The sequence below is a fragment of the Rhinolophus ferrumequinum genome, chromosome 15, assembly GCF_004115265.2.
Source record: "Rhinolophus ferrumequinum isolate MPI-CBG mRhiFer1 chromosome 15, mRhiFer1_v1.p, whole genome shotgun sequence".
NCBI classification, from domain to species: domain Eukaryota; kingdom Metazoa; phylum Chordata; class Mammalia; order Chiroptera; family Rhinolophidae; genus Rhinolophus; species Rhinolophus ferrumequinum.
The window spans coordinates 21,598,225-21,624,476 of NC_046298.1; the positions used below are offsets into that span (position 1 = coordinate 21,598,225).

General features: G+C 41.1%; 1 protein-coding gene and 1 pseudogene across 1 annotated transcript in view; one reads left to right on the forward strand and one right to left on the reverse strand.

Moving 5' to 3' along the window:
- The window catches only part of HYDIN (HYDIN axonemal central pair apparatus protein), a 299,173-nt gene that overhangs the window by 248,473 nt on the left and 24,448 nt on the right, over window positions 1-26,252 (forward strand). The window contains exons 61-75 of the mRNA XM_033128646.1: window positions 12-163; window positions 274-463; window positions 4,400-4,502; window positions 4,723-5,001; window positions 6,532-6,674; window positions 10,821-11,039; window positions 12,424-12,584; window positions 14,877-14,974; window positions 15,805-16,012; window positions 17,192-17,404; window positions 17,856-17,994; window positions 19,027-19,192; window positions 21,667-21,814; window positions 22,257-22,464; window positions 22,957-23,178. Of these exons, the coding sequence (XP_032984537.1) occupies window positions 12-163; window positions 274-463; window positions 4,400-4,502; window positions 4,723-5,001; window positions 6,532-6,674; window positions 10,821-11,039; window positions 12,424-12,584; window positions 14,877-14,974; window positions 15,805-16,012; window positions 17,192-17,404; window positions 17,856-17,994; window positions 19,027-19,192; window positions 21,667-21,814; window positions 22,257-22,464; window positions 22,957-23,178 (2,649 nt within the window). The remainder of the gene's footprint in view (window positions 1-11; window positions 164-273; window positions 464-4,399; window positions 4,503-4,722; window positions 5,002-6,531; window positions 6,675-10,820; window positions 11,040-12,423; window positions 12,585-14,876; window positions 14,975-15,804; window positions 16,013-17,191; window positions 17,405-17,855; window positions 17,995-19,026; window positions 19,193-21,666; window positions 21,815-22,256; window positions 22,465-22,956; window positions 23,179-26,252) is intronic.
- LOC117035043 (small nuclear ribonucleoprotein G-like) lies at window positions 23,815-24,044 on the reverse strand (annotated as a pseudogene).

Below are 26,252 nucleotides of genomic sequence, written 5' to 3' on the forward strand. Positions count from 1 at the left end.
CCCCGCCCCAGGTTACTGCTCGCATCATCGACATCTTTGAAGTGGAACCCAACAAGATGTGTGTTGCCAGTCGTTCACACGCCTTTGCCACGGTGGCCTTCACCCCGCAGACCATGCAGACCTACCAGTGTATCTTTGAGGCCACCTTGGATGGCTTGCCCAGGTACCAGCTCCCCAACAGCCTCCCCTGCAGCAGGGCTACAGGCCACCCTCTCCAGAATGTCATCCCTGCCATGCCAGGCTGACAGGCCTCCATGTCCCTATTCCCTACAGCAACCTGACCAAGAACCGAAGCCTCACGTTTGATATCATGGGAGAGGGGAACCTCCCTCGAGTGACCGTTGTGCGGCCAATTCTCCAAAACCAATACGGAAACCCCTTGCTCCTCTTTAAGAGGCTTCTTCTTGGTCATTCAGAGAAACTACCTCTCATCCTCAAGAACAATGGCGCAATCCCCACCCAGGTACTGCTGGAGGGTGAAGCGTGGGGTGGAAAGGGAAAGAAATCATTCAGAAGTTAAGACTTCTGACATTGGGGTCTCTGCCGTCCCTAATTTATGAGGACTTCGTCTTAACCTGTATAAGACATGGGACATGCAGAGGGAAATCAGGTATGGCCTCTGCCTTCCAGGAGTGTAAGAAAGCAGATTACATAGTACACTAATAATTACTGTGTGAAGCAGTGTACAGTGATATACACTAAGCTTAGTGGGTAGGATTATGGGTAGTGTTAGTGTCTTCTTTATTTTTTTACTTTTTTCCTGTAATTAACATTGCATTTGTAATGAGGGGGAAAAAAACATCATTGGGGTAAGAGATGTAACATCTGTAGGGACTTCTGGTTCAGCAATTAAATTATGTTTTTATTTTACAAAAATGCTAAATTGTGTAAGGGTTATGCAAAGGACTGTAGGACTTTTAAAAATGTTCTATTCCCATCTAAGGGATCACGAAAAATTTTGCTATGAAATGACATTTGAGCTGGGCATTGAGGATAGCTGGGTTTCACTTGGTGGGCATGGCAGCTGAGTACCTCCCAGGTAGAAAAAGAAAACTCCAAAGACAAAGGCACAGAAGCAAAAAGATGTAAGGTGCAAACAGGAACCAGTAAGCAACCAACTTTGTAAGAGCATAGTGTACAGGTAGAAGAGCAGTGGGCGATAAAAATAGAAGGTAGAGTAAGGGGACAACTTGTGGAGCACTTTGAAGTCTATATATATTTTAAACCCTACAAGAAATTATTACTGTTATTGTTGTTGTTATTTATACAGTTAAGGCTCATTTAGATCTACCCACATAGTTATCATTTTTATTGCTTTCCATTCCTGCATCTCCAACTTTCCATCTGAGATCCTTTTCCTATATATTGAAGAATATTTGTTGGTAGTTTTTTGGTGGTGAAATTTCTGTTTTTGTTTGAAAATCTCCATTTCTCCTTCATTTTTAATGTAATTTTTACTGGCTACAGAACTCTGGGTTGGCAGTTGTGTTCTTTCAGCAAATGGGAGATATAATTCCAGAGTATGCTGGTTTCCATTGTTACTGCTGAGAGGTCAGCTTTAAGTCTAAAATATCTTTTAAGGTAATTTTTTCCCTCAGGCTGTGTTTAACATTTTCACACTGCATTTGTTTTCTGCACTTTCATTATGATGTGTCTAAGTATGGATTTCTTGCATTTATCCTTCTTGAAATTCACCAGGCTTCTTGATTCTGCAATTGATATCTTAAATCAGTTTTGAAAAATTCCTAGATGTGTCTTTGAATACTGCATCTCTCCTCCTGGGAAGCCAATTAAACATATGGAAGACCATCTCACTATATTCTTTATTATGTTTTACAGCCTCATTGTATTTTCCATCCATTTTTCTCTGGGCTTCATTCTGCATAATTTATTTTGACCTGTTTTCAGTTCATTAACTCTCCCTTTAGCTGTATCTAATCTGCTATTAAACTTTCCATTAGATTCTTAAATTACTATATTTTTCAGTTCTAGAATTTCTATTAGATTGTTTTTCAAATATATGTAATTACTTTTTTGTAATTTCTAGTTCCATGCTGAAATTGTCAGATTTGGTTTTTATTTCTTGAACACAACAATCACAGCCATTTTGCAGTCTATACCTGATAATCCCAAAATCTGAAGTCTCTGTAGGTCTGTTTCTGAAATCTGCCATTTCAGCTCATTTTTGCTCATGTTGTCATGTCTTCTCACATGCCTGGTTATCTTTGGTCATGTATTGGGTATTGTATTTGAAAAGTTTTTAGAAACAATTAGACTAAGGATGATATTTTTTTCTTTTTTTCTTTTAGTTTCAGATGTACAAAACAATGTAATAGTTAGACATTTACACCCCTCACAAAGGGATAACCCTCCTCCCCCAAGCTACTACCCCTCTGACATTGTATATAGCTGTTGATGTTATTTTTCTACAGAGCCAATTTGCATTCACTTCTGCTGGACACTAGAAACTCAGGACGACCTTAAACTGTGTTTAGGGCTTGAGATTTTCTGGATTACGTAGTTGACCTCAGAGCAGGATTGCAATCTTTGGGAAAGCTGGTTTATATCCAGCCTACCTTTTGTCTTATTATGCAGACCTTTGAGGTCCCAGTCTAAAGCAAAGAAAGCACTCCCATCCTTCACAGGGCTTTTGCCCTCTTACACCGAGAGACCATCAAAAGCACAGTTCAGCCTTTCGTCTACCTCTTCCAGATTGGCAAATGCCCTAGGTCAAAACAGACCAGAAAGTTAGGCTGCCCTCTCTGCATTTCCATGTTCTTCCAGATCTTGGTCTGTTTACTCTTCATGATCTCCTTAGTTCTGTGATGTTTTAAAAAAATGTTTTGTCATTTTTGTTGTTGTTGTTATTGTCCTGCATTTTTTTATTGTATTGAGTCCGAATTACCTTCTATACCATTACCCTTGTTTCCATTATTGTGGCTTTATAAATGTTTTAGCATCGAGTTCAGTGAGTTCTTGTCCACCCACTCCCCATTTTTCTAATTTTTCTTAACAATTTTTGCATATATAGTCTCTCAGATTAACTTTAGACATCATTTTATAATGTTCCTCAAAAAATCCTATTGGGAATCCTATGAATTATTTAGGAAGAATTTCTACTTTTAGAGTATTTTAGGCTCTCCACCAGGAACACTTAGGATTCCCACCCATTTATTTAGATCTTCTTTTATGTCAATATTTTTTTCATATAATTCCTCCATATAGTTTCTTATCAAAGTTATTTCTAAATATGTAATTTTTTGTCTCAGAAATTTCCTATATGATGTCACTATTTCTTCCTTCTTTGTGCCTCATTTTTTATATTATTCTCTCTCTTTTTTTTTTAAACTTTTTATTTATTTTAAGTGTTTTTCCAGGACCCATCAGCCCCAAGTCAAGTAGTTGTCTTCAATCTAGTTGTGGAGGGTGCAGCTCACAGTGGCCCATGTGGGGATCGAACCGGCAACCTTGTTGTTAAGAGCACTGCGCTCTGACCACCTGCGCGAACCAGCCACCCTATATGTATCATTCTATCTTGCCCATGATGTTCATCGGGGTGCCAGCATTGCTATCTTCTAAAAATGTCTGCTGATACCTCAGACCTAAAATCAGATACATGGCTGTAGTTTTTTTAAAATCAGATATATGGTTTCCAGTGGGCTAGACAACATCACTTTTCTCCAAGTAGGTCAGACGCCCCCCTTAGTTGTCCTATTATCTTGGTAAGACACTCAACATGACACTATCTATCGAGCAACTAATGCCCTACTACCTAGGAGATACTGGGTTTTAGGAACCTGCATTCATGCAAGTCCTCACAGAATGACAAGTGTTCATTCCATTTCATTAGTCTAGACCAGGGGTGTCCAAACTTTTTTCAACGGTTTTCACCAAGGGCCATGTGCGGTAAAATACACAAACAGCCGGGCCACTCACTCGAGGTGAAGTACGTATTGCCTCACCTGGTTTATTTAAGTAAACTAAATATATTTTTGGAATTTGCAGCGGGCCAATTAACAATGGATTGCGGACCGCAGTTGGCCCGTGGACCACAGTTTTGACACCCCTGGTCTAGACTATAGTTTTAACTGCCTTTGTCAATAGCAGAGGTCTCGACAACCCCATTTTGACACAACTTAGCTGGGTGATCTGGAAAGTACCTACACTCTTAGGCCTCTAGTTTCTCACTCGGATAACAAGAGCTGGACTAAATTTTCTTTTTTTCTCTCAAGGTCTAATATTTATTATATCTCCCTTTTACTAAGAAACAAGCAATTGGGCACTCGGCACAATGGCTCTTTTTGGGTACTTCCCAAACAACACAGTATGTCACTCCAAACTCAAAAATCACGAGCAGCCTGTCAGTGTAACACTCAATCCTGCTTTCCTTCTCTGCCAGCTGCATGTTGACCTGCAGGACCAACTAGGAGTCTTCTCCCTGAAAGGGAGGCCCACTACCTCCTACATCTATATCAAAGAGGAAAACAAACCCCATGCAAAAGGTAAGTAGGGGACAGTAGCTTCTAGAGGACAGTGGGTCCCGGTGCTGTTTTGCTAGGGGACTAATCAGGACCCAGCCAGATTAGGATGCCAGTGCCACCAATGGCCACTCTAGGCAATGCTCATTCCTACCCTCGGGCTGCTTTCCCTTGAGTTGGGGTCTTCACGGATGCATCTTCCTTTAAAGTGGGTCTAAATCATTCTTCTCTCCTCTCTTTGCAGCAAAGAAAGCTCACACAGCCTCTCTGGTTGTTCCTCCTGGAGTCACAGCAGAATTTGATGTTGTTTTCCACTCCCAGAAGGTTGGGAGAATGACAGGCGTCATCCACTTGTCAGTGATCGACAACCAGTACGAGGACACGGTCATCCACCTGGTGGGAGAGGGCTATGAGGACGACGTCACTTTGGACAACATCCACGGGCTGATGGTTTCCGGCAGCCAGGAGACCTCAGACATCTCCGAGGCCATCGAGGAAAACACTATGGAAGACTTGGTGGCAGGTGGGAGAAGCAGCAGTGAGGTGTTGACAGCTGTTGGCTCTTGGGTCATTTTAAATGAGAGTGAAATTTAAACAAAAAATCTACTAGCTTCCCGGGAATTGAGGACAGAACCGCCTCTTCATCACAGTATAGTCCATTATGCCTGGCTCAGTCACTGTATTCATTCCTGTGCTCCCTCAAGGCACATTTACGGAGCCTCAGTGGGCATGTGCCAGGCACTACACTGAGCCCTGGAGTTCCAAAGAATAGGGACAGTCCCTGCCCTTAGGGCGCTTATAGTCTGAGCTCAAATTCCTGTTTAGCTAATAGGCAAAATTCAAAATCTAGATTTCAGATTATCTAAGAAGTGAATACCTGTCTCTCTATAGTTTTCCCTTTCTTTTTCTTTTAGCTGGCTTATGTTGGCAGTGTGTGTTTCGTCTGAACCCTGTATCCTAGACATTCTAAGAAAGTTGGTGGGCTTGTGTAATTAGAGAAGATGTACGCTTGTGCCTTCTCTAGGACATCATTCTCCACAGCCTCACTGCTCAGTGCACTGTCTGAGAACCTACAGCGTGAGCATGAGCTGGCAGCTTCTTAGGGATGGGAATTGCAGACCCCACGCGGGCACCTCACACCAACTGAATCAGAATCTGCATTTGAACAAGATCCCTGAGTGATTTGTGTGTATATTAAAGCTTAAGATGTGCTGCCCTGCAGTATATCAAGTGCTATGGCTTCATTTGGTTAACTATACTTTAGGGTAGGAGAAAATTTACTTCATCATTATTATCAAAAAGCATTTGCTAAGCACTCTGATTATGTGGCTAATTACTGTAAAGTGAGTTATAAACACAGTCTCACAGTTTTTTTAGGAGCTTGCAGTCCTGGAATGTAGCATTGGGCAGTCTGTATAACATGGGTTAAAATCAACGCTCCTCACATGTCTGGCGTTTTCACCCCTATTCGCAGCTACAGGGTGACATCTCTCTTGTCAGAGGTCAAGCAGGAGCCAGCAGTGAACCCTAGTTTAGAAACACAATTTCATACTTAAAATAGAATTGCCAGATTTAGAAAAACGGAATATAGGAGTCCCCATTAAATCTGAACTTCAGATAAACAATGTATTATTTTTTAGTTTAAGTGTGTCCCAAAATATTTCATGGGATATACTTATGCTAAAAATTACTCATTATCTATCAGTAATTCAAATTTAACAGGGACTCCTGTATTTTATCTGGCAACCCTAACTCTTACTAGTATTGTTTCAGTAAACAAATGGAGTTGGGGATCCATGTTTTCTCTTGGAGGTAAAGGCCAAGGTGGATGGACGGACTAATGGGTGGGTGGATGGATGGATGGATGGATGAGAAGACTCCCCAAGGAAGGAAAGCTTATTGCTCAGGACTGCAGGTTTTTCTCTAATATAACCATCCAAGGAGGGAGAAGTTCATGCCAATGGGGCACATGTCTTTCAGGTGCTGCCTCCTTAGGGGCGCGAGCCCTAGGAGGCCAGGGAGGACTCACTGACCTTCTGCTTCTGTCCTTTAGCTGCTCTGGTGGACCACATCCAGTTTGGGGACTGCCACATTGGAAATAGCTATAAAGTGAGCTTCACAATCACGAACCACAGCCAAGTGAATGTGCTACGGTTTCAATGGCCCCTTTTAGCTACAGTTACCTTTTCCCCACAGGTAAGTGAAAGCCATTTACTGTTTTCTGGGCTTTCTTAAGCCTAAGCCAACTGCAATTTGATTGTCAGTCAGTCCATTTCCAAGGATACAAGGGAAGGCATGGGATGGATGAATCTCAAGCTGGAACCATCTCTCACTCAGACCTGGTAGCAGAGGACACTGTTCGTGTCCCCTCTGGTCTAAGAGCAGACAATGGGGTCTGCCAAGACTGTTGCTAGGCTGACGCTGTGGAATTCCATGGAAGCCAGTAGGGATGAAAACAGGTCCCAGTCTTCCTACCCCACGGTGCAGACCTCTGTCCCCCTAGGTGTGTGTTCTTTAAACATTAGTCCTGCAAAAGTGGTTCTCTGAAAGCTAAAATGGGGGTGGTGGGTACTGTGGATAACTGAGATTTAGAAAATAGTACCAGTTGCGTCTTTCTCTTAAAGATCCCCAGTGCCCTTCAGCATAATAAAACCTAGTTAACTGTTTTACCTGGAATTTTCTAACCCCTTCTGTTAGCATCTCACAGCACACATTTTATGAATTTCTGACCAAAGCTTGACATTGACCAAGGCCTACGACAACATGATCGTATATCCTAGCCTCTAGCCAGTCATTGCTTTCCATAGATAGTTCTTTTCGGAGTCCCCAGGACACTGGGTAACCCGTATATGCCTTCTGCTCTGTTTTAGCCCACCAACTCCATTCAAACACAGAACTCTAGGGGGATAGAGCAAGGTGGGTTGGGGTCCTTACCTTTAAATCCTTGAGTGCTATCAGGAAGAAGTTTTGCTTTCTGGAGAGATGTAAAGCATTAGTCAAAGTAGGCAGAGATAGCTTCTTATAGTCCATTTAAATACACCCACATACCGCACACACATACACAATCATACACACAAACATACACACACACACACACACACGCACACACATATTCGTGGCCTTCAGAAGTACTATGCTTTCTTCTTTCTTCACTTTCCAGAGGAGGAAGTGTTTTTCACTTATCTGAAACACAAAATAACTATCATATGTGTGTGTGTGTGTGTGTGTGTGTGTGTGTGTGTGTCTGTATACATATATGGTATGGTATATATACGGGGTTTTGTATGTTTGTGTTGATGCATGATAAATGATTTTATTCTATGGACCAAATTGGATTTCCCATATATCTGATATACTTCAGTGAATTTCAGCCTTTTTGATCAGAGCTCCTTTATACACTTAAACATGATAGAAAACCCCCCAAAGAGCTTTTGTTTATGTGGGTTATGTCTAACAATATTTACCATATTAGATATTAAAACTGAGAATGTTTAAAAACATGCATTTATACTATGAGGCTCTACTAATCAAAACAGCATGGTACTGGTATAAAAACAGACACATAGATCAATGGAACAGAATAGAGAGCCCAGAAATAAACCCATGCCTATATGGTCAATTAATCTATGACAAAGGAGGCAAAAAAATACAATGGTATAAAGACAGTCTGTTCAATAAATAATGTTGGGAAAACTGGATAGATACATGCAAAAAAATGAAACTAAATGACCCTCTTACAAGAATATACAAGAAGTGGGCGACCGGATGGCTCAGTTGGTTAGAGCGTGAGCTCTGAACAACAGGATTGCTGGTTTGATTCCCACATGGGCCAGTGAGCTGCGCCCTACACAACTAGACCGAAGATAATGAGCTGCTGCTGAGCTGCCAGAGGGGTGGCCGGATGGCTTAGCTGGTTAGAGCACAGCTCTCAACAACAATGTTGCCGGTTCAATTCCCACATGGGATGGTGGACTGCACTCCGGCAACTAAGATTGAAAACAGTGACTGGACTTGGAGCTGAGCTGCGCCCTCCACAACTAGATTGAAGGACAACGACTTGGAGCTGATGGGCTCTGGAGAAAAACACTTTTCTCCAATTGTTCCCCCAATAAAATTAAACAAAAAAACAAACAAAAAAGAATATATACAAATAAACTCAAAATGGAGTAAAGACTTAAATGTAAGACCCAAAACCACAAATACTACCAGAAGAAAACATAGGCAGTAAACTCTGACATTGCTCTTGGTAATATATTTTCTGATATATCTCCTTGGGCGAGAGAAACAAAATAAAAAAATAAGCAAATGGGACTATCTCAAACTAAAACTTTTTTGCACAGCGAAGGAAATCATCAGCAAAACAGAAAGACAACCTACTGACTGGGATAAGATATTTGCCAATGATACCTCTGATAAGGGGTTAATATCCAAAATTCATAAAGAACTCACACAACGCAACATCAAAAAACTAAAAATAAAAACCCAATTAAAAAATGGGCAGAGGACCTGAACAGACATTTCTCCAAAGAAGACATACAGATGGCCAATAGATATACGAGAAGATGCTCAATGTCACTAATCATCAGAGAAATGCAAATAAAAACCACAATGAGATACCACCTCACACCTGTCAGGATGGCTATCAGCAGTAAATCAATAAACAACAAGTGTTGGTGAGGATGTGGAAAAAAGGGAACCCTCGTGTCCTGTTGGTGGGATTACAGATTGGTGCAGCCACTATGGAAAACAGCATGGAGTTTCCTCAAAAAAATTAAAAATTGAACTACTTTATGACCCAGCAATTCCACTTCTGTGTATTTATCTGAAGAAATCCAAAACACTAATTTGAAAAGATATATGCACTGTTATTTACAAGATATTTACAACCTAAGTGCCCATCAATAGATGACTGGTAAAAGAAGATGTGATATAGATAGATAGATGATAGATAGATAGATAGATAGATAGATAGATAGATAGATAGATAGATAGATAGATAGATAGATAGATATACATATACATATATGTATACGAAATATTAATTACTCGGCCATAAAAAAGAATGAGATCTTACCATTTGCAACAACATGGATGGACCTAGAGAGAATTATGGTAAGTGAGATAAGTCAGACAGAGAAAGACAAATACCATATGATCTCACTTATATGTGGAATCTAAAGAACAAAATAAACGAACAAACAAAACAGAAACAGACAGACACACAGATGCAGAGAACAAACTGATGGTTGCCAGACGGGAGGGGGGTTGGGCGGCTGATTGAAAAAGGTGAAGGGATAAGAAATACAAACTGTTAGTTACAGAACAGTCACGGATGTAAAGTAAAGCACAGGGAATATAGTCAATGATATTGTAATAACTATGTATAATGCCAGGTGGGTATCAGACTAATTGGGGGAATCACTGCAGAAATTATACAAGTGTTTAACCACTATTCTGTGCACCTGAAACTAATGTAAGATAGTATTGAATGTCAACTGTAATTGAAAAAAAATGGGATGAATAAAAAACATACATTTATTCATTTTAAAATACAATAAACCCATTACATAGTAATACAAATAATGTTTTTATGAAAATGGCTATATTTAAAAAAAAACTGTGTGAGAATAGTGGCACTATTTTACATTTTTATAAATCTCCTTACTATCTGCCCTGAAAGAAAACAGCTGATTCTCATATTTACTTCTGTACTCGGTCTAATGCTGTATCGTATGTCACATAACCTCAAGAAAACTCCATTGTACATTCATGAGAAAAAGATTGAAAAAGTCAAATAACATCTTAGTATTATGATGAAAATAGTTTGACACCTTGGATTCCTGAAAAGGTCTTGCGGATCCTAAGGGTCACCAGCTTACACTCTGAGAACTGCTAATGTGCTGTGTATATCTGTCCATAATTTGTATAGATCATATTGATTTAGATGCACGGCTAGTTAAGAGTGTGGTATCTAAAGCCATCGCCTGGGTGCCAATCCAGATCTTCCAATACTAATGGTATGACTTTGAGTTACAAGTTTCCTTGTCTATAAAATAGGGGTAATAGCTGTACGTCTCATAGGGTCCTCACAGGGATTGATAGAATGGTGTACAGGTTTAGAATAGTAACAGTGTGACACATATTAGCGACACAAGTTTTTATGATTGTATTTCTATATAAAAAGCTTTTGTATATATTTAAGATAATCTAGATATACAGGCTTGAATGATGCACTTTTTGCCAAGTTTTTTGGCTCTACCCCTTCTCTAGAATGTCACCATCAGGTAGCAAGAGTCCTCAAGAGGGAATTCACAGAAATACTAATCCCAGGCTCTTCCCCAGATTGGCCACCTTCACCCTGGGTGTGCCAAAGACACAGTGGTGACCATGAAGTCAGACGTCCCCATCAAACTGAAGAAGATGGGGGTCAAGTGCAAGTTCTTCAAGATCACGTTTCAACTCCCTGCAGACCAGGTTCCCGACTGGGATGACCGCATGCGCACAGTCAAGTGGGTGGACGTGCCCAGAAACATGCCTGGGACTGTGACTATAAAACGAAAAGTGAGTAGGGACTTCCAGCACAAATCTGACCCGGACTGCTATTTCTGGATGCCTGCTGCTCTCAAGTTCAGTGTGTCATCCTTTCCTTCTTTGATGGAAAAAAGAAAAAGTTCCCATTCCACTTGACCTTGATTTCAAAAGTGACAAACTGAACTTCCAAGCATGCCATCCACACTACAAATGTCACACAAGCTACGCTTCATTGCTAGAGCATTAGATTAAGTCTGGCTATCTAGTTGAGTAAGTCCTCCCACATTTTCTTCCTTTAGAAATGTCATGGCTAGTCTTTTAGTTGTTTTCTTTCTCCCCTAGGTGTTCAGTGTTAGATTCGTTATAATCTTTGGTTCATGACAGAATTCTCATCTTTGGTCTTTCCTTTTCCTTCTGATTTACTTAATCACATTTTCCTTTTTCTAGCTTACTTTATTGTAAGAATGCATATAGCTGTAAAATATATGTCAATCGACTGTTAATATTATCATTAAGGCTTCCAGTCAACAGTAGGCTATTAGTAGTTAAGTTTAGGAGAGTCCAAAATTATACACAGATTTTTTGACTGTGTTGGGGGTTGGTGCCTCTAACCGCTACGTTGTTCAAGGGTCAACTGTATTTATTATGAAAACTCTGATGGAAACTTGATTGGACTTGGATTACATCTATAAGTCAGTTCAGGAAGAACTGACAATTTTATAAGTAATTCATCCTTTCCATTCATAAGGTATATTGCTCTATTTATTTTGATCTTAAAGGGTTTTTCTTACTACCATTTGGTTTGTTTAATAGTATTAGGACTTTTCAGGTTTTTGTTTTGTTTTGGTTTTTTGTTTTTGAATCTATTTTATTAAATTATTTTTCTAGGAGTTTGCCCTTCAACTAAGTTTTCATATGTATTTTCATAAAATTATTCATAATATTTTCTTATCATATGTTTAAATCTGGAGGATCGATGGTAATGTCCCCATTTTATTTCTGATATTGGTTATTTGTATTTTTTCTTTTTCTTCTTGATCAAGCTCACGGAAAGTTTTTAAAATCTTTTCAAATAAACAACTTTTGGCTTTGTTAGTCCTTTCTGTTTCAGATTTATTTTCTATTTCATTAATATCTGTCTCTATCTTTATGATTTCCTTTCTTCTATCTTCTTTGGAGTCCATCTGACCCCAAAACTTATGTCTGTGCAGTCCTAATGCCCTCAGTACTGTCTTGTTTCCTTTCGTTTATGAGTAATTTTGGATTTGTCTTAATCATTTATTCTGGAACTTGAGTTTCTGAGTTGGTGTTAATTTGCATGAGTAGAATAAAATACTGTGTTATCCCCCCACCCCCATTACCCCTATGAGAAGCTGGCGCTGCCTCACTGACGACAGGGCTAACTTTGTTACAGGTGATAGAGACGGATCCTGAGCCTGCTCACTCAGTGCTGGAAGAACACTACCGAGAACTAATGCTTCAGATCAGTGCCAATGTGGATTTCGCTTCATACCAGTGCCAGACGAGAGATGTGCACTTTAAGGAAACGCTCGTTTACCAGACCCGAGTGTTTGAGTAAGTCATCAGAAGCCTCCCACACTCATCGGAGAAGCTCTTTCATTCCGTCATGCACTCACTCATTCACCAAACATTTATTCAGGTCTACGGCAGTATATATCAGGCATCGTCTGTGTAACACGCACCAGAGTGTCTTCATAGGTCCAATGGAACATTCAGACCCACGAAGCATTTGAAGTTCACACTTAAAATATAGGCCAGGCAACACAGCCTATCAGGAGGGTGGCATCAGGCGGTCAGCCTCAGTGGGAATAGTCCTTGCAGCAGTCCACACCACCACCCAGGAACTTCTTGTTGATCCCCCAAGGTGACAGATCAGACAATATCCACACTAGTGGGGATGGGATCCATCCTAGCTTAGAAGCTCCGTGACCAACAGAAGCCAAATGTTTCATAATCACTCCATAGGTATAGCTTCTTGTGTCAAGACCTCATGCTTCAGAAAACCCCAAAGCTGTAGCTTCCTTCCAGAGATTCATAATTCTTCCCAGACCAGATGTGACTTACCAAGCAGGGGTCAGTTTTACTGTAAACAATGTTGCTTAATAAGACAGCTGACATTTCTCCTTTATTTTCTCGGGGAAACAGAGCTAGAAAGTTAGTTCAAAGTCAAAATTGTCCTTGGAATGACAAAGGGTTATGTTAATCCTTCACCCACAGTCAGATGCGGGGATACAAGGATGCACTGGGTCTCGCTTTCAAGAGGGGAGTAGGGGAATGGGTGACAATAGGTGAATTGATGGTTGTTGCGACACGGTGTATGCAGTAAGACTCCCTAAAACAGACCAAGATATGGGAGAGACAGAGTGTCAGGGAAGGCTTCCCAGACAAATTGGTACCCCAGCTGAATTTTGGAGAACAAATAGGAGGTAGCCAGGTGAAGAAGTGAGAAATAAAATGGCCTTTTAGGCAGAGAAAGCAACACATGCAGAGACAAAGAGAGGAGGCCTGTGACTAATCTTTGAGAATTACAAACAAAAATGTAAGCCACTGACATTTCTACTTTGTAAAACTTAGTAATTAACTTGTTCAACTCATTTTCATTTGTTGCACGTAGTGTCCTCTCAAATTATTATAGAACCAAAAGACAGGAGGCAGAAGTGGGATTTTCTGCTGATGCCCATTTCACCTAAAGCAGGGATCAGCAAACTGTGACCCGGGGGCCAAACCCAGCCAGCCACCTATTTTTGTAACTAGAGTCTTGTTGGCACACAGCCATGCCCATTCGTATCTATATTGTCAGTGGCTGCGTCGGTTCTGCAGAAGCAGAGTGGGTAGTTGCTGCAGGGACCCCCAAAGCCTAATCTCACTATCTGGCCCTTTACGAAACAGTTTGCTGACCCCTGACCTAGAATTCTTTTTATGAAAACCATGCCACTAAGATTTCTCCACTTCATAAAAATTTTCTTTAGGGTAAAGTCCAGAAAACCAGTACTCATAAATTCACACAATAAATACAAACCCCTGAGGCCAAAGCACTTGACTTCAGGCATCCCTGCATGGTCTGCCTGGATGGGATAATGGAGATCTAATCCCCAAACCCCATCCTGGACCTACTCCTACCCCACCCCCCAAAACTCAACTTTTACTGCTCCCCTAAAACCAAGAAGAACATGTATGTTTCTTTCTCTTACATAATCATGTTCTTGTGTCAAGACCTCATGCTCCTGCTGTCACCATCTATGACTAAGTTTAATAGTAGTAATTCCAGAAAAAACTACAATCTCCCAGTTCTTGTCTTAGACAGGGAAACTTGAGGTGGGAAAAGGCTCTGCTGATTCAGAATCTGGCACAAGTCTGTGTCTCAGCCAATGCAGGCCTCTCCGGAAGGGGTCAGATGGTTTCTGATGACAGGGACATTGTTTCCGCTGGGAAGTGATTCAGGAAGGGAGGGCCTATAGAATTCGCACCCCAGGAAGGTACTGTCATGTGAAATAGACTTTTGTTTCCTCCTTCATGAGAATTTCTCGGATTCCAGTGATACATGCTGAGAGCACACTGCATAGGGTGCCAGTGATATACAAAATGATTTTAAGTGCTAAACCTTTGGATATTTTTACTTTTAATAGCAATGTATATATTTTATGTGTTTTACAAGGAAGTGGAATTGATACATCAAATGCACGTCTTCAGGTAAAATTGCTTAAAACTTGCCTTTTGCAAAAATATTTAAGAAATAAAGTGACTTGACTTAAAGAAAAAGGTTAAGTAACAGTACAAATGATGTGCAGACAGGACAAAAATCATCTGCAGCATGTTTCTCAAACCCATTCCCTGATCTGTTTGCAGGTTTGAACTGATTAATTCAGGCAATGTGCAGCTGGAATTCAACTGGATCTCAGAAGAGGTGGCAAAGGCTGTGAGCTTCGCAATGCCGGATAACCAAGGTAAATGTGATGACAGGTAAAACCCAGGGTTTGAGCTTGTCCCCAATTAGAAGAACTTTGTTCATGGAGAAGTGAGCACTGCTTCGGCGGCCCCCCAGGTAGCCAAGGAGAAGCAGAACACAGGCCTCCTGCCGTCTATAGAGCCAAATGGGCCTGAGAAACTGAAAAGCTAACGTCTGTCCTCCTGGAGCTTGACCCTGGCCCCCCTTAGGCACTCCCTCACATCCCTAGGAATATTTTCTTTTAGATTTTAACCTTCTAGGAGAGTACAGACACTTGGAGAAAATGGTGAAAGCTATGAACTGTGTCTCCCAGGAAAATATACACCATGCCCAATTTGCAGGTAACACACGTGAAACACTTAAAAAGGGGCCCAGCACTTGGTTGGCAAATATACATTACTCCTGCTTTGCTTTTAGAGATTCCCAGACCTTCTGAATGGGCCTTTATCCGTGGGCCTCCCAATTGTGAACGCCTACTTTAAAAACAGTGATTCTCCAAAAATGATGTTCACAGCCCATTATTTTTGAAGCAAAAGACCCACAGACTTCTACTTGACTCACTCCCGGAAGCCATAAGGAAACGAATTTGAAAACTTGAAGAAAAAAAAAGGAAGAAGAAAACTTGATGGAAGTAATAGAAGTATTTTTCATGAGTACCTGTGAGAGCTACTATAATTCTTACCCCCAGTGCCTGAAGTCAAGTACATCGGCTAGAAACGGGGGCTGACAGACCCCCACAGCAGGTCCCCAAGGACCTGTGAGTGGGCTGCCTCGTCCTATCCTCCCACTGCAAATGCAGAACGTCACCGGCTCTCTGTCTGCCCACAGGTTTCTCTCATAAAGACCAGCTTAGCCAGGGCACCCTGCCCACAGGCAGCACTCCGGACAGCGCCGTGGACCACTGGACCGACGCTCCCCCGCTGGCCTTCTCTGTGGAGCCCGCCTCAGGCACTGTGCAAGCCGGGAAGACGCAGAAGATCAAAGTGAAATTCTCCCCACTGGAGGTTGGAGACTTCGAGAGCAATCTTTTCTGCCAGTAAGCAGATGTGCTCCCCACAACAAAGCCCGGCAGCTCTTATCCGTCTTCTGTCCCACCACTACCACCATTCTTTCCAACCCTAGACCCCTCCACAGACTCAAATGGCCAGATTTCCCTTTGGAAAGATTCAAAGGGGCCAGCCTTTGGAGAACAAGGGGAATTTGGTCTTTTGTATTGCTCATCAGTCTGGTCCAGACTCTTCCTCTGGCCCACCTCTCCCTTCCCAGCCACATACAAAAGTCCAACTGGGGAATAAAATGGTTGGCAGCCAGGTGGGTTCCAGTCCTGCGACCAGCATGAACTTGGGAAGGCTTTGTCATACCCTTACTGAGACGAGGTCTCCTTAACTGTAAAATGCAAATGACAGTACCCACCCTATAGAGTTGTTGTGAAGACAGAATAAGGTAATTCAGTGAAGCTTAGAACAGCGCCTGGCACACAATAAACACAACAAACATTACGTGGTAGACCTGGTGCATAGTAAGCAAGGAATAGATGGGGTCTAGACCCCGTTAGAAAGAAGCCAATCCAATAACCCCTGGCAACGAAAGTCCCTGATGTGGTACCCACTCACAGGAGAGCTCCACGGAGAATTCCCACCTTCCAGAGGAATTCCGTGAACCATGGCCTAGGGTGGCTGAGCCATAAGAGCCTCCTGGAAACCCTGCAGTCACACTGCAGGGACCCTTCCCACACCTGGGCCTTCTAAGCTAGGAGCTGGTGCTGGAAGTCTGCTCACATCCAGTTCACATTCTCCTAGGAGCTCAGGATATTTTTTAAAGATTCCTGCATCACTTTTCATATCCCACTAGGTACCTGTGAGAGGACTGACCCAGAGAGTAAGCCTCCGTGCTCATTTTACAGCAGGGAGATTTTCTTACCATGGCTGGAAGAAATAACCTGAGGCCATACTTAGGTACACAGAAGGAACCAGAACTCAGGCTCCTCATACTCAGCCCATTCATGCATCCATCCACTCAACAGTTAATTAATGAACACCTACTATGTATCATGTCCTATTCAATGCACTGAGGTTATGTTGTTGACCAAGACAGACCCAACCTCTGCTCTCGCGGAGCTCACATTCTGGTGGATGTAATGTTCATTTCCAACCAACTAAGAAAGCAACAATTGATTAAAACTAAAAAATAAGTAAAAATAACCTTATCCTCTCAGGATTCCCAACCTGCCGCCTGGAGAACAAGGCCCAGTCCTGTCAGTGAAAGGGCGGAGCTTCTTGCCCTTCTGCCATTTTGACCTGAGAGACTCGGACTACATCAGTGGTCATCGGCGCAACCCAGATCTCCGAGGGCCCGGTGGTGGGGCTCTGGGTCCGGACACGCGGGTGATTGAGTTCACCAGCGTGGGCATAGGAGGGAATAATCTCCGGTGAGTTGCTTGACTTCATATCGGTTGACCCTTCTAAAGAATTTGGAGGAAGAATTCAGAGAAACAAGCTAGATGGCTTCTTAGAAGCAGGCTCCATATCCGGGGTTTGACTTAAGAGAACTGCTGCAGTAAGGAAGCTGACTTCTGTCTCCTTAGTTTTGACACGGGGGGAAATTTAGAAGGCATAAAAATATAACCCCTAACCACCATCTGGACCACAGGCGATCACTGGGACAGAAGGGTCCTTGGCATCATTATTACTCCAAAGTCCAGTACTCCAGCCGTACGTTGGACCCCCAAGCGAGATGCAGTTTTCATTTCTACAGTAACAAAGTATCTGGAACAGTTCTGATTCCCACGTAGGAGGATTGTGCTAGGGCAGGTCCTAAGAAAGTTTCTCTTAATCCTCCACCCTCTCACTCTCTGCTACCAATTCTTCCCCCTTGGCCAGGACTTTTACAATCCTGAACCCGACCACTAGCATCTATTCCTTCTGCTGGATCTCTGAAGAAACTGAAAGTCTCCAGAACCCTCCAGCCTTCACATGCCTTACAAAGAAAGGCTTCATCCACCCTGAAAAGAAAGCTGAGGTGTGTGTGTGTGGACCACTCGCCCCAGGGCTTTCATCATTCTATCCGCCTCTGCATAGCAGGCTAGGGGTATAGAGATAGAGTTAGGGGAACAGCCGAAGGGTGCATCCATCAACAAGTATTTCTTGAGTGGCTACTGTATATGTTAGGCCATCCTTGTGCACAAGACAGACCTGAGCTCTTTCGATTGCCCATGGAGAAACAGATCTCTAGGGTTTGCAGTTTTAAAAATTGAGATGATCAAAGAAAGGGGTACTGGGCACCAATGCCTGGGGACTCTAGGAGTCTTAAAGTCACATGAAGTGAAACATTACTTTTGTCCAAGGGACCGACAGCAGTGAAAGGACATAGATGTGTTTTTACTTGGTCCGGACAAAGGGCAAAACCGAAAAGTGGAGTCATGTCCCGTGTCCTACTGTTTACACAGTGATGTAGGTTAGGGAGTCAGACTTAAAGATGAACTTGCTGGCCAAAACAGATCTACAGGCCCATGTCCTGTAAGGCCTGCAGAGATCTTGGAGGCAGAAACGAATCCATGAAACAGAAATGACAAATTCAGATGCTTTCGGGAAGGTCATACAAAGGAATGAAGAGGCCTAAGGGACAATGGCAGGGATTGCGGGACACCAGAGCTGGCCGGCCGTGGTGCTCCGCCCGATGACCACCACACAGACAAGTGGACCCAGGGTTGCTAACTCCCATACTTTTCGGGAAAAGTTAAAATTCCGAATTTCTATCTGAATCTCTCCATTTCCATATGCCATCTAAAGCGATAGTGTGAAATATTATAGCCGAGTAAACAGAGGCCGTGGATGGGGTGATGGGTTGGACCCTTTAGAAAGACCTGTGAGCAAACAGAAACTGATGTTGCTGGAGCAACCAAACTTATACGCCCTCCAGAGAGGGTAGAAAGGTAATGATGACCTGGTAATGTCAGCCATCGTTAACCCCAGTGCTGACAAGCCTCTAAGAGCCCACAGGGTAAGCAAACAGAAGTGCCTCTTACCACGCTATTCCAAACTGTTTTCTTAGATTGTCTTCCAGTTCACGCCTTTCCATCTGGACATCACAGAAGCATTCTGGAGTTTCTTAATCCCCGAACACAACATCACAATCCCTTTCCTGCTGGTAGGCAGAGCCTCTGAACCTCTCATCATTCTGAACAAGTCACACCTCAACTTCAGTTGTCTCCTCATCGGTAAGGCTGGCCTGTTGGTTTATATTTAGAGTTGGCGTGACATACAGAGGAGGGGAGTGGGACCAACCAGCAATGAGCTCCAGGAACAGACTTGGGTGGGGGATTTTTCCTGGTGCCATTTAGAAGCATGTCAGAGGGCCTTTCTCACTGTTCACCAAATCATAAAATATTTACTCTCAGTCTAACTTTCATCAAATATCTTCTGAACCACACACTAATAACCGAAGGCAATTTAGGGGCCTTACTACAGATTCTACTTGGGAGATTCCTTCAGGGCCTGGACTGACTGTCTTCACTTCCAGAGCCTCATGTCAGCCCCCTCCTACTCGCGTGTACCCCCAGATTATGGGCTGTACTTGTTTTCTTCTTGGTCTGTGCCACAGCCGTCAGATTTCTCTGCCATCCTTTCACGTATTTATTTGGTTCAACAAATGTTATCAGGCCCCTTGTATAACCTCGGCACTCTTCCATGAGCTGGGAATGCAATGGATAAAGCCAAAGTTCCTACCCTCGTGATGCTTACATCCCACGAATAGGAAGCAGACTACCAAAAAATAAAAAAATATATATATATAGCATGTTAGATGTTGATAAAGTGTTCTAGAGAAGAGTTAAGCAGGTTAGAGGGGTTACAGAATGCCAGTTGGCAGTGGAAAGGTGACATTTGAGCAGAGACCTGAAAGAAATAAAAGAAGTTACTGCAAGGTTTCTTATAACCCTACGAATCTGTCACCTGGGTGTGTGTGTTTGTGTGTGAAAAACTGAATTAATTACTAAAATTTTAGTAATTAATCCAGTTTTTATTTATAAAAGTAATACTTTATAATAAACCAGTCAATGTGGTATTGTACAAGGAAAACTGTAATAATCTCTCCCCACCCATCCTATCTCAGCCTTCCCTTTCCATCAAAGAAAACCTGTAACAGTTTGATCTGTATTATTTCCATACATATCTTATACTGATAACATATAAGTAGACGGGGAGATTATGATGTTTAGTAAGGTTTTGAACAAATGAGAAATGTGTCATAAGAGTAATAGCAGCAAGACAAACAGAATGTAATCTAGGAATGCAAGGGTGGTACATTTAAGTATAATCATTATATTAACAGATTAAAAAAGAACAAACATGTAATCATTAATACCTGTTGAAGTCATTGCTAAAATTTAGCAGACATTCTCAATAAAAACTCTAATAGGAAAAGAGGAATAGAGGAAAACACTTGAATAAAGAAGATTAACCAAAATCAAGAGGCAAATGTTATCTTATAGTGAACCACTAAAACCACATCAATTAAAATCAGGAATTAGGCAAGGATGCTCGTTATCACCATTATTATCGAACACTGTCTTAGTGACTTTAGCAAATACAGTAAAACAAGAAAATTAAATAATTGGCATAAGCATTGGGGAAAAAGAGACAAAACTATCTCATTTGGCTATTGCTGATTACTTCATACATTAAAAAGTTCAAGAGGCTCTAAAGAAAAGCAAAACAAACTACTAGAATCAACAAGATAATTTAGTAAGTGGCTAGATGCAAGACAAGTATGTAAAAAACCAATAGTTACTCTTTCTTTTAGTGGTAAGTGCCTAGAAACAGAAACAAAAAATTGTGTTCACTATTGACAAAACCTATATAATATCTAAGGATAAACATAAGAAAAGCACAGCACCTATATGAAGTAAACTATAAAATCTTATTTAAATGCCCAAAATACTCAAACAAAATCTGAGTATTTGTCAATTCTCCCAAAAGTTTCAATTAGAATCCCAGCTAGGGTTGCCAGATAAAATATAGACACACACTTAAGTTTGAATTTCAGATAACAGTGGATAATTTTTAGTGTAAGTGTGTCAGCATAAGTATGTCCCATGCGATATTTGAGACATACTTCTACTAAAAAATGATTTGCTTAATCTGGTAACCTTCATACCAAAAGGATTGAGAGGATGGGGGGAGAATTGGCTAAAAGATTCGAAAGTTTATGTGGGAAAATAAATGCTCTGTAATAGGTAAGGAAAATAAGAAAAAGCAAAATAGCGTTAAGAGATGGATTAGTCATGGCCCTGTCAGGAGACTCAATGCAGGGATTCAGGCAGAGTTAAGGGGCCTACCAGGGAGGGTAGCTCCCCTTAAAGCTCCCCTTAACAAAAGCAGGAAGGCATTGGGTCTGAAGGAACAAGGAGGAAAAATGGTGTTGCCAGAATTCCAGGAGTGGCGACTGAGGCAGAGGAGCAGGCAATTCATGGAGTAAAGTTCCGGAAGTGAGAGGTGGAATCCCCCCCAGGAGAGGAAGGTCACTTGTGGAGCAAAGGAAGAGGGGTAGTCAAAGGCGGAGAAGCTTGGAAGAAGAGAGAAAAGAAGTTAGAGAATCTCTTCTAAGGCTTCCTCTTGCTTGTGGAGCAGTGTCTGCAGAGGTACTTCAGGAACAGGCATGAGCTTCCACTGAGGGCTGGTGTTTCCTCCTCAGGCAGAGAAGCCAGGGAGACCGTGGAGATCGTCAACAAAGAAGAGCAGGGCTTCCATTTTGCCTTCCAGGACAACTCCCGATATTCTGAAGGTTTCAGTGACAGCCTGGTCGTATGTCCCATGGAAGGCTGGCTCCCACCACAGTCCAGGTAAGGACAAAGGAAGGCCCCCAGGACTGCACCCCCACAACATGGCAGGAGCCCCAGGCCTGCCAGCCAGGAGAATCACTTTCCCTCACAGTGCCACATTTCTAGTCTTCCATCTCTAAAACTTAGATATTAACAGTTTTATCTCTGTCCTACTTACTCCCTGTTTTTTATTTTCCTAATGAATTGTGGAGTATTGAGAATTTTTAGTCCTGTTTTCAATATTTTCTCTTATATTTATATAATTTTCCTTACTGTCTACTGTATTGGTAAACCCATGAAGGCAGTGTCCTACCGTGCCTTGCAAATCTTCCAAATTCATGATAATTTGGAGCTTTGATGTGTTTTCCTCATAGTGTATCTGCTAATCCATCAAGCTCATGCTATTTAGCAGGTCTTAACCGTTGGCCTAGTCAGCTAATCTGCTGTCTTCTTCCCCAACCAGGTTACCAATTGATATTTTCTTAACACCAAAGCAAGAAGGAGATCTGAACTTTAATTTGATCTGCAATGTGAAAAACAAAGCCCACCCTTTGACCTTAAATATCAAGGCTGAGGGCTACACTATGAATGCAGTGATCAAGTGCAAAGATAGGACTGGCGCAATCACTCTCCTGACTCCCAACCAGACCACCATGGTCAATCTCTATGAGGTAAAACTGTGAGAGAGCCTTGCTCCTTCTTGGTTTCCACACTAGCTGGGAAAAGCAGTACTAGTGAATATTAGCTGAATCTCTCTGTTTCAAATACCAGGAAGACCAGGAGAACAGAAACATGCCAGGAGCAGCTCCAGCCTCAGAATGTGTACAGCTCTGATGTGAAAGCTTTTATTTTTCATGGGTGGAGAGATGGTAGGGAAGGGGAAGAATGTTTGTGTTAAACGTACAGGAAGAATGTTTGGCTACCAAGGGAGGTATAAGAATGAAATTGCAATCTTATTCGTCAGATATGAGGGGCCCCAATACTCAGTAGCTCTTGATGGAATATGTGACCCCATTAATCTAATGATACTCAACTCACTAACATCATCTGCCATTCCTATTTCCCAAAAGATATTTCCCCCCAACATGTTACATACCCTGATCCCAGAAAAGGGAACCATGGTTTGCATTCACTCAACATACTGCTCTGTTCTCTTCTCTCAGGTGGGGTTGAATGAATGTGTCCAGTGTGAATTCACCTTTATCAACACTGGAAAGTTCAGCTTTAGCTTCCATGCAGAGTTATCTGGCCCCAAAGCCCTGCTGCATTACTTGGCATTTTCACCCATTAATGGCAGTGTGGACGTGGGACAGAGTGCACCTGCTGCCCTGTCTTTCCAACCACTGAAAAAGTGTGTCTTGAAGGGCCTGGAACTCAGAATCAAGGTGAGATCATTTAACATTGTCCAACACTGAAAGTACTCCCATTCGATCCTGAGAGATTAATTCTCCTGTGTGTACCTGGTCTTCTCCACCCTTCCAGAAACTCCTGGAGAGTGGTTGTGTTGGAGATAGTCTCACAATTTCTACCGTAACAGCCTCAACCATGGTTGTGGTGCCTGGTGAGTAACTGTCAATTGAAAAGCAGTTGACCATCCATGCACTGGAATATCATGCAGCCATTAAATTTAAAATAAATAACAGAGATAGATGGGAGAGAGAGCGAGAGAAAGAGAGAGAGAGAGAGAGAGAGAGAGAGAGAGAGAGAGAGAGAGAGAGGGAGAATATGTACATTTTCCAAGATAAATTATTGAATGAAAAACCAAGAAATTGTGATGTCAGCAGGGATGCCAAAGAAGCACCTCTGAAAAGCTCTTCTTTTGTAGCAATTAGATATCTGGCAAAAACTGTCAAAATCAACTTTTTCAGAACTTTTTTTGTTTTTTAATTCCAAGAGTTTATTTAACAAAAACGTTCAACAAGAAAATATACATGACTCAATTTTTATATTGTAGTAAAACAACAACTGTGGCGAGGGGACATGTGGAAGCAGTTAATTTCTCGGGTGAACAGAGCCATTCTTTATACTCGTTCCAAGGCTTCTAACATGATGATACTATTTCTTCGAATTACCACCGTTCCAATATTGTTCTGTTGCCCCCTAGTTGCTATCTCCACACATTCATCTAACAAGATTCGTAAAGAAATCAAATCCCCATAATTTTCCTTGGACCTGTCTGCCACCATTTAATTTCAACGATAACTTCTTGTCCATAAATTTTTTTCAACTCGGGAAGGTGAGCTTTGCTCATGGTGCCTACTCAGCGAGCTCAAAGAAGCCTCCCCAGAACTCTTGAAACTAACCACAGGCTTGCAACAATCCTAGGAGCATTTATTCAAGAAAAATGGCTGAATATCCATAAGAACAGCAAGCTCTGTGTTATCTTAACTTACTACCCCCTCTCCCAGCTCTGCAGTAGCCTTGAAAACCAACAACTCTGCAATCAAAGTGAAAATCAGCATATGGTTACACTATCAGACAAAATTAACTACCAGACAGAAATTATTACTAGAGACAAAAAAGAACATTTGTAATGGTGAGAGTCAATTCATCAAGAAGACATAGCAATTATAAACAGCCCCAAAAGCAAAACTGACAGAATTGAAGGGAGAAAAACTATTCAACAATCATAGTTGGAGATTTCAGTACCCAACTTACAATAATGGATAGAACAACTAGATAGAAGATCAGCAATGAAATAGAACACGTGAACAACACTGTAAATGAACTATACCTAAAAGACATCTAGAGAACACTTCAACAACAGCAGAATGCACAGTCCTCTCAACTGCACGTGCAACATTCTCCAGGATAAACCACATATTAGGCCATGAAACAAACCTCAAAAAACTTAAAATGATTGACATCATACAAAGTAGGTTCTACAACAATGGAACTAAGTAAGAAAATTTGGGATGCCTAGCGTAAGAGACTATTTTTCTTTAAATGATTAATTTATTTAAAAGCTTACATTGAATTTTCAGAGATGATGCAACATTCAACTTCTTTTCATTTTTACCAAAATTGTTAAATATATGCTACCAATAAGAATTTGGAAAAGCTATTGAGTAATAATTATGTTTTCCTTAAAGCAGCTATGTTAAAGATATTTTACAAAATAATTCCAGAGGAAATAGTTTGTTTCTGTGTTTACATAAAATTAATCGAGCTTTTTAGAAAATATTTCTAAAACTAGTTTGGAGGTCAGATAACATATATAATATAAAGTTTTACTCTTATGTTGAAATAAACAAAATAAACAAAGAAAAACCAAGACAAAAATTTTAAAACAAAACCCCAACTGTTGAAGCTAGAGTATTTTTCATGGTGAACTGATTTTTGCTTTTGTTTTCCAGATTCTAGATTTTCTTCTTTATATTTACATTTTTATTACAGTTTTGAAAATGTTTTGTGTGTGTGGTAAAAACACTTACCATGAGATCTATTCTCTTAACAAATTTTTAAGTGTACAATACATTATTGTTAACTATAGGCTCAGTGCTGTACAGCAGCTCTCTTGAGCTTATTCATCTGTTTAACTGAAACTGTAATAACTTCCTCTTTACTCCTTACTCCCATAGTCCCTGAGAACCACCATTGCACTCTTTGATTCTATGAACTTACCTGTTTTAGATACCTCACATAAGTGGAATTATGCAGTATTAACCTGTGACTAGCTTATTTCATTTAGCATAATGTCCTCAAGATTCATCCACATATTGTAGAATTTATTTCTTTTTCTTAAAGCTGAATAATATTGCATTGTGTGTGTGGACACACACACACCACATTTTCTTTATTCATCTGCAATAGACATTTAGATTGTTTACACATCTTCATTATTGTGAATAGTGCTACAATGGACATGGGAGTATTAATATTTCTTCAACATCCTGATTTCAATTATTTTGGATACCAAAGCCAAACAAAGACACCACAATGAAGAAAACTACAGGCCAATATTATCAGGGGATGTATATAGATGCAAAAATCCTCAACAAAATACTAGCAAAACCAATCCAACAGCTGATTAAAGGGATCATAAACAATGACCTTTATCCCGAGGGTACAAGGATCGTTCAACGTATGAAAATCAATTAATATGATACAACATATTAACAGGATAAAGGACAAATATTACATGATCATCTCAACAGATGCAGAAAAAACATTTGACAAATTTCAACACCCTTTCATGATAAAAAAAAAAACTCTCAACAAAGTGGGAATAGAAGGAAAGTACCTCAACATAGTGATAAAGACCATATATGAAAAGCTCACAGCTAATATCATACTCAACAGTGAAACACTGAAAGCCTTTCCTCTAGGCTCAAGAACAAGGCAAGGATACCACTCTTGCCATTTCTATTCTACATAGTACTGGAAGTCCTAGCCAGAGTAGTTAGGCAAGAGAAAGAAATAAAAGGCATCCAAATCTGAAAAGAAGAAGTAAAATTGT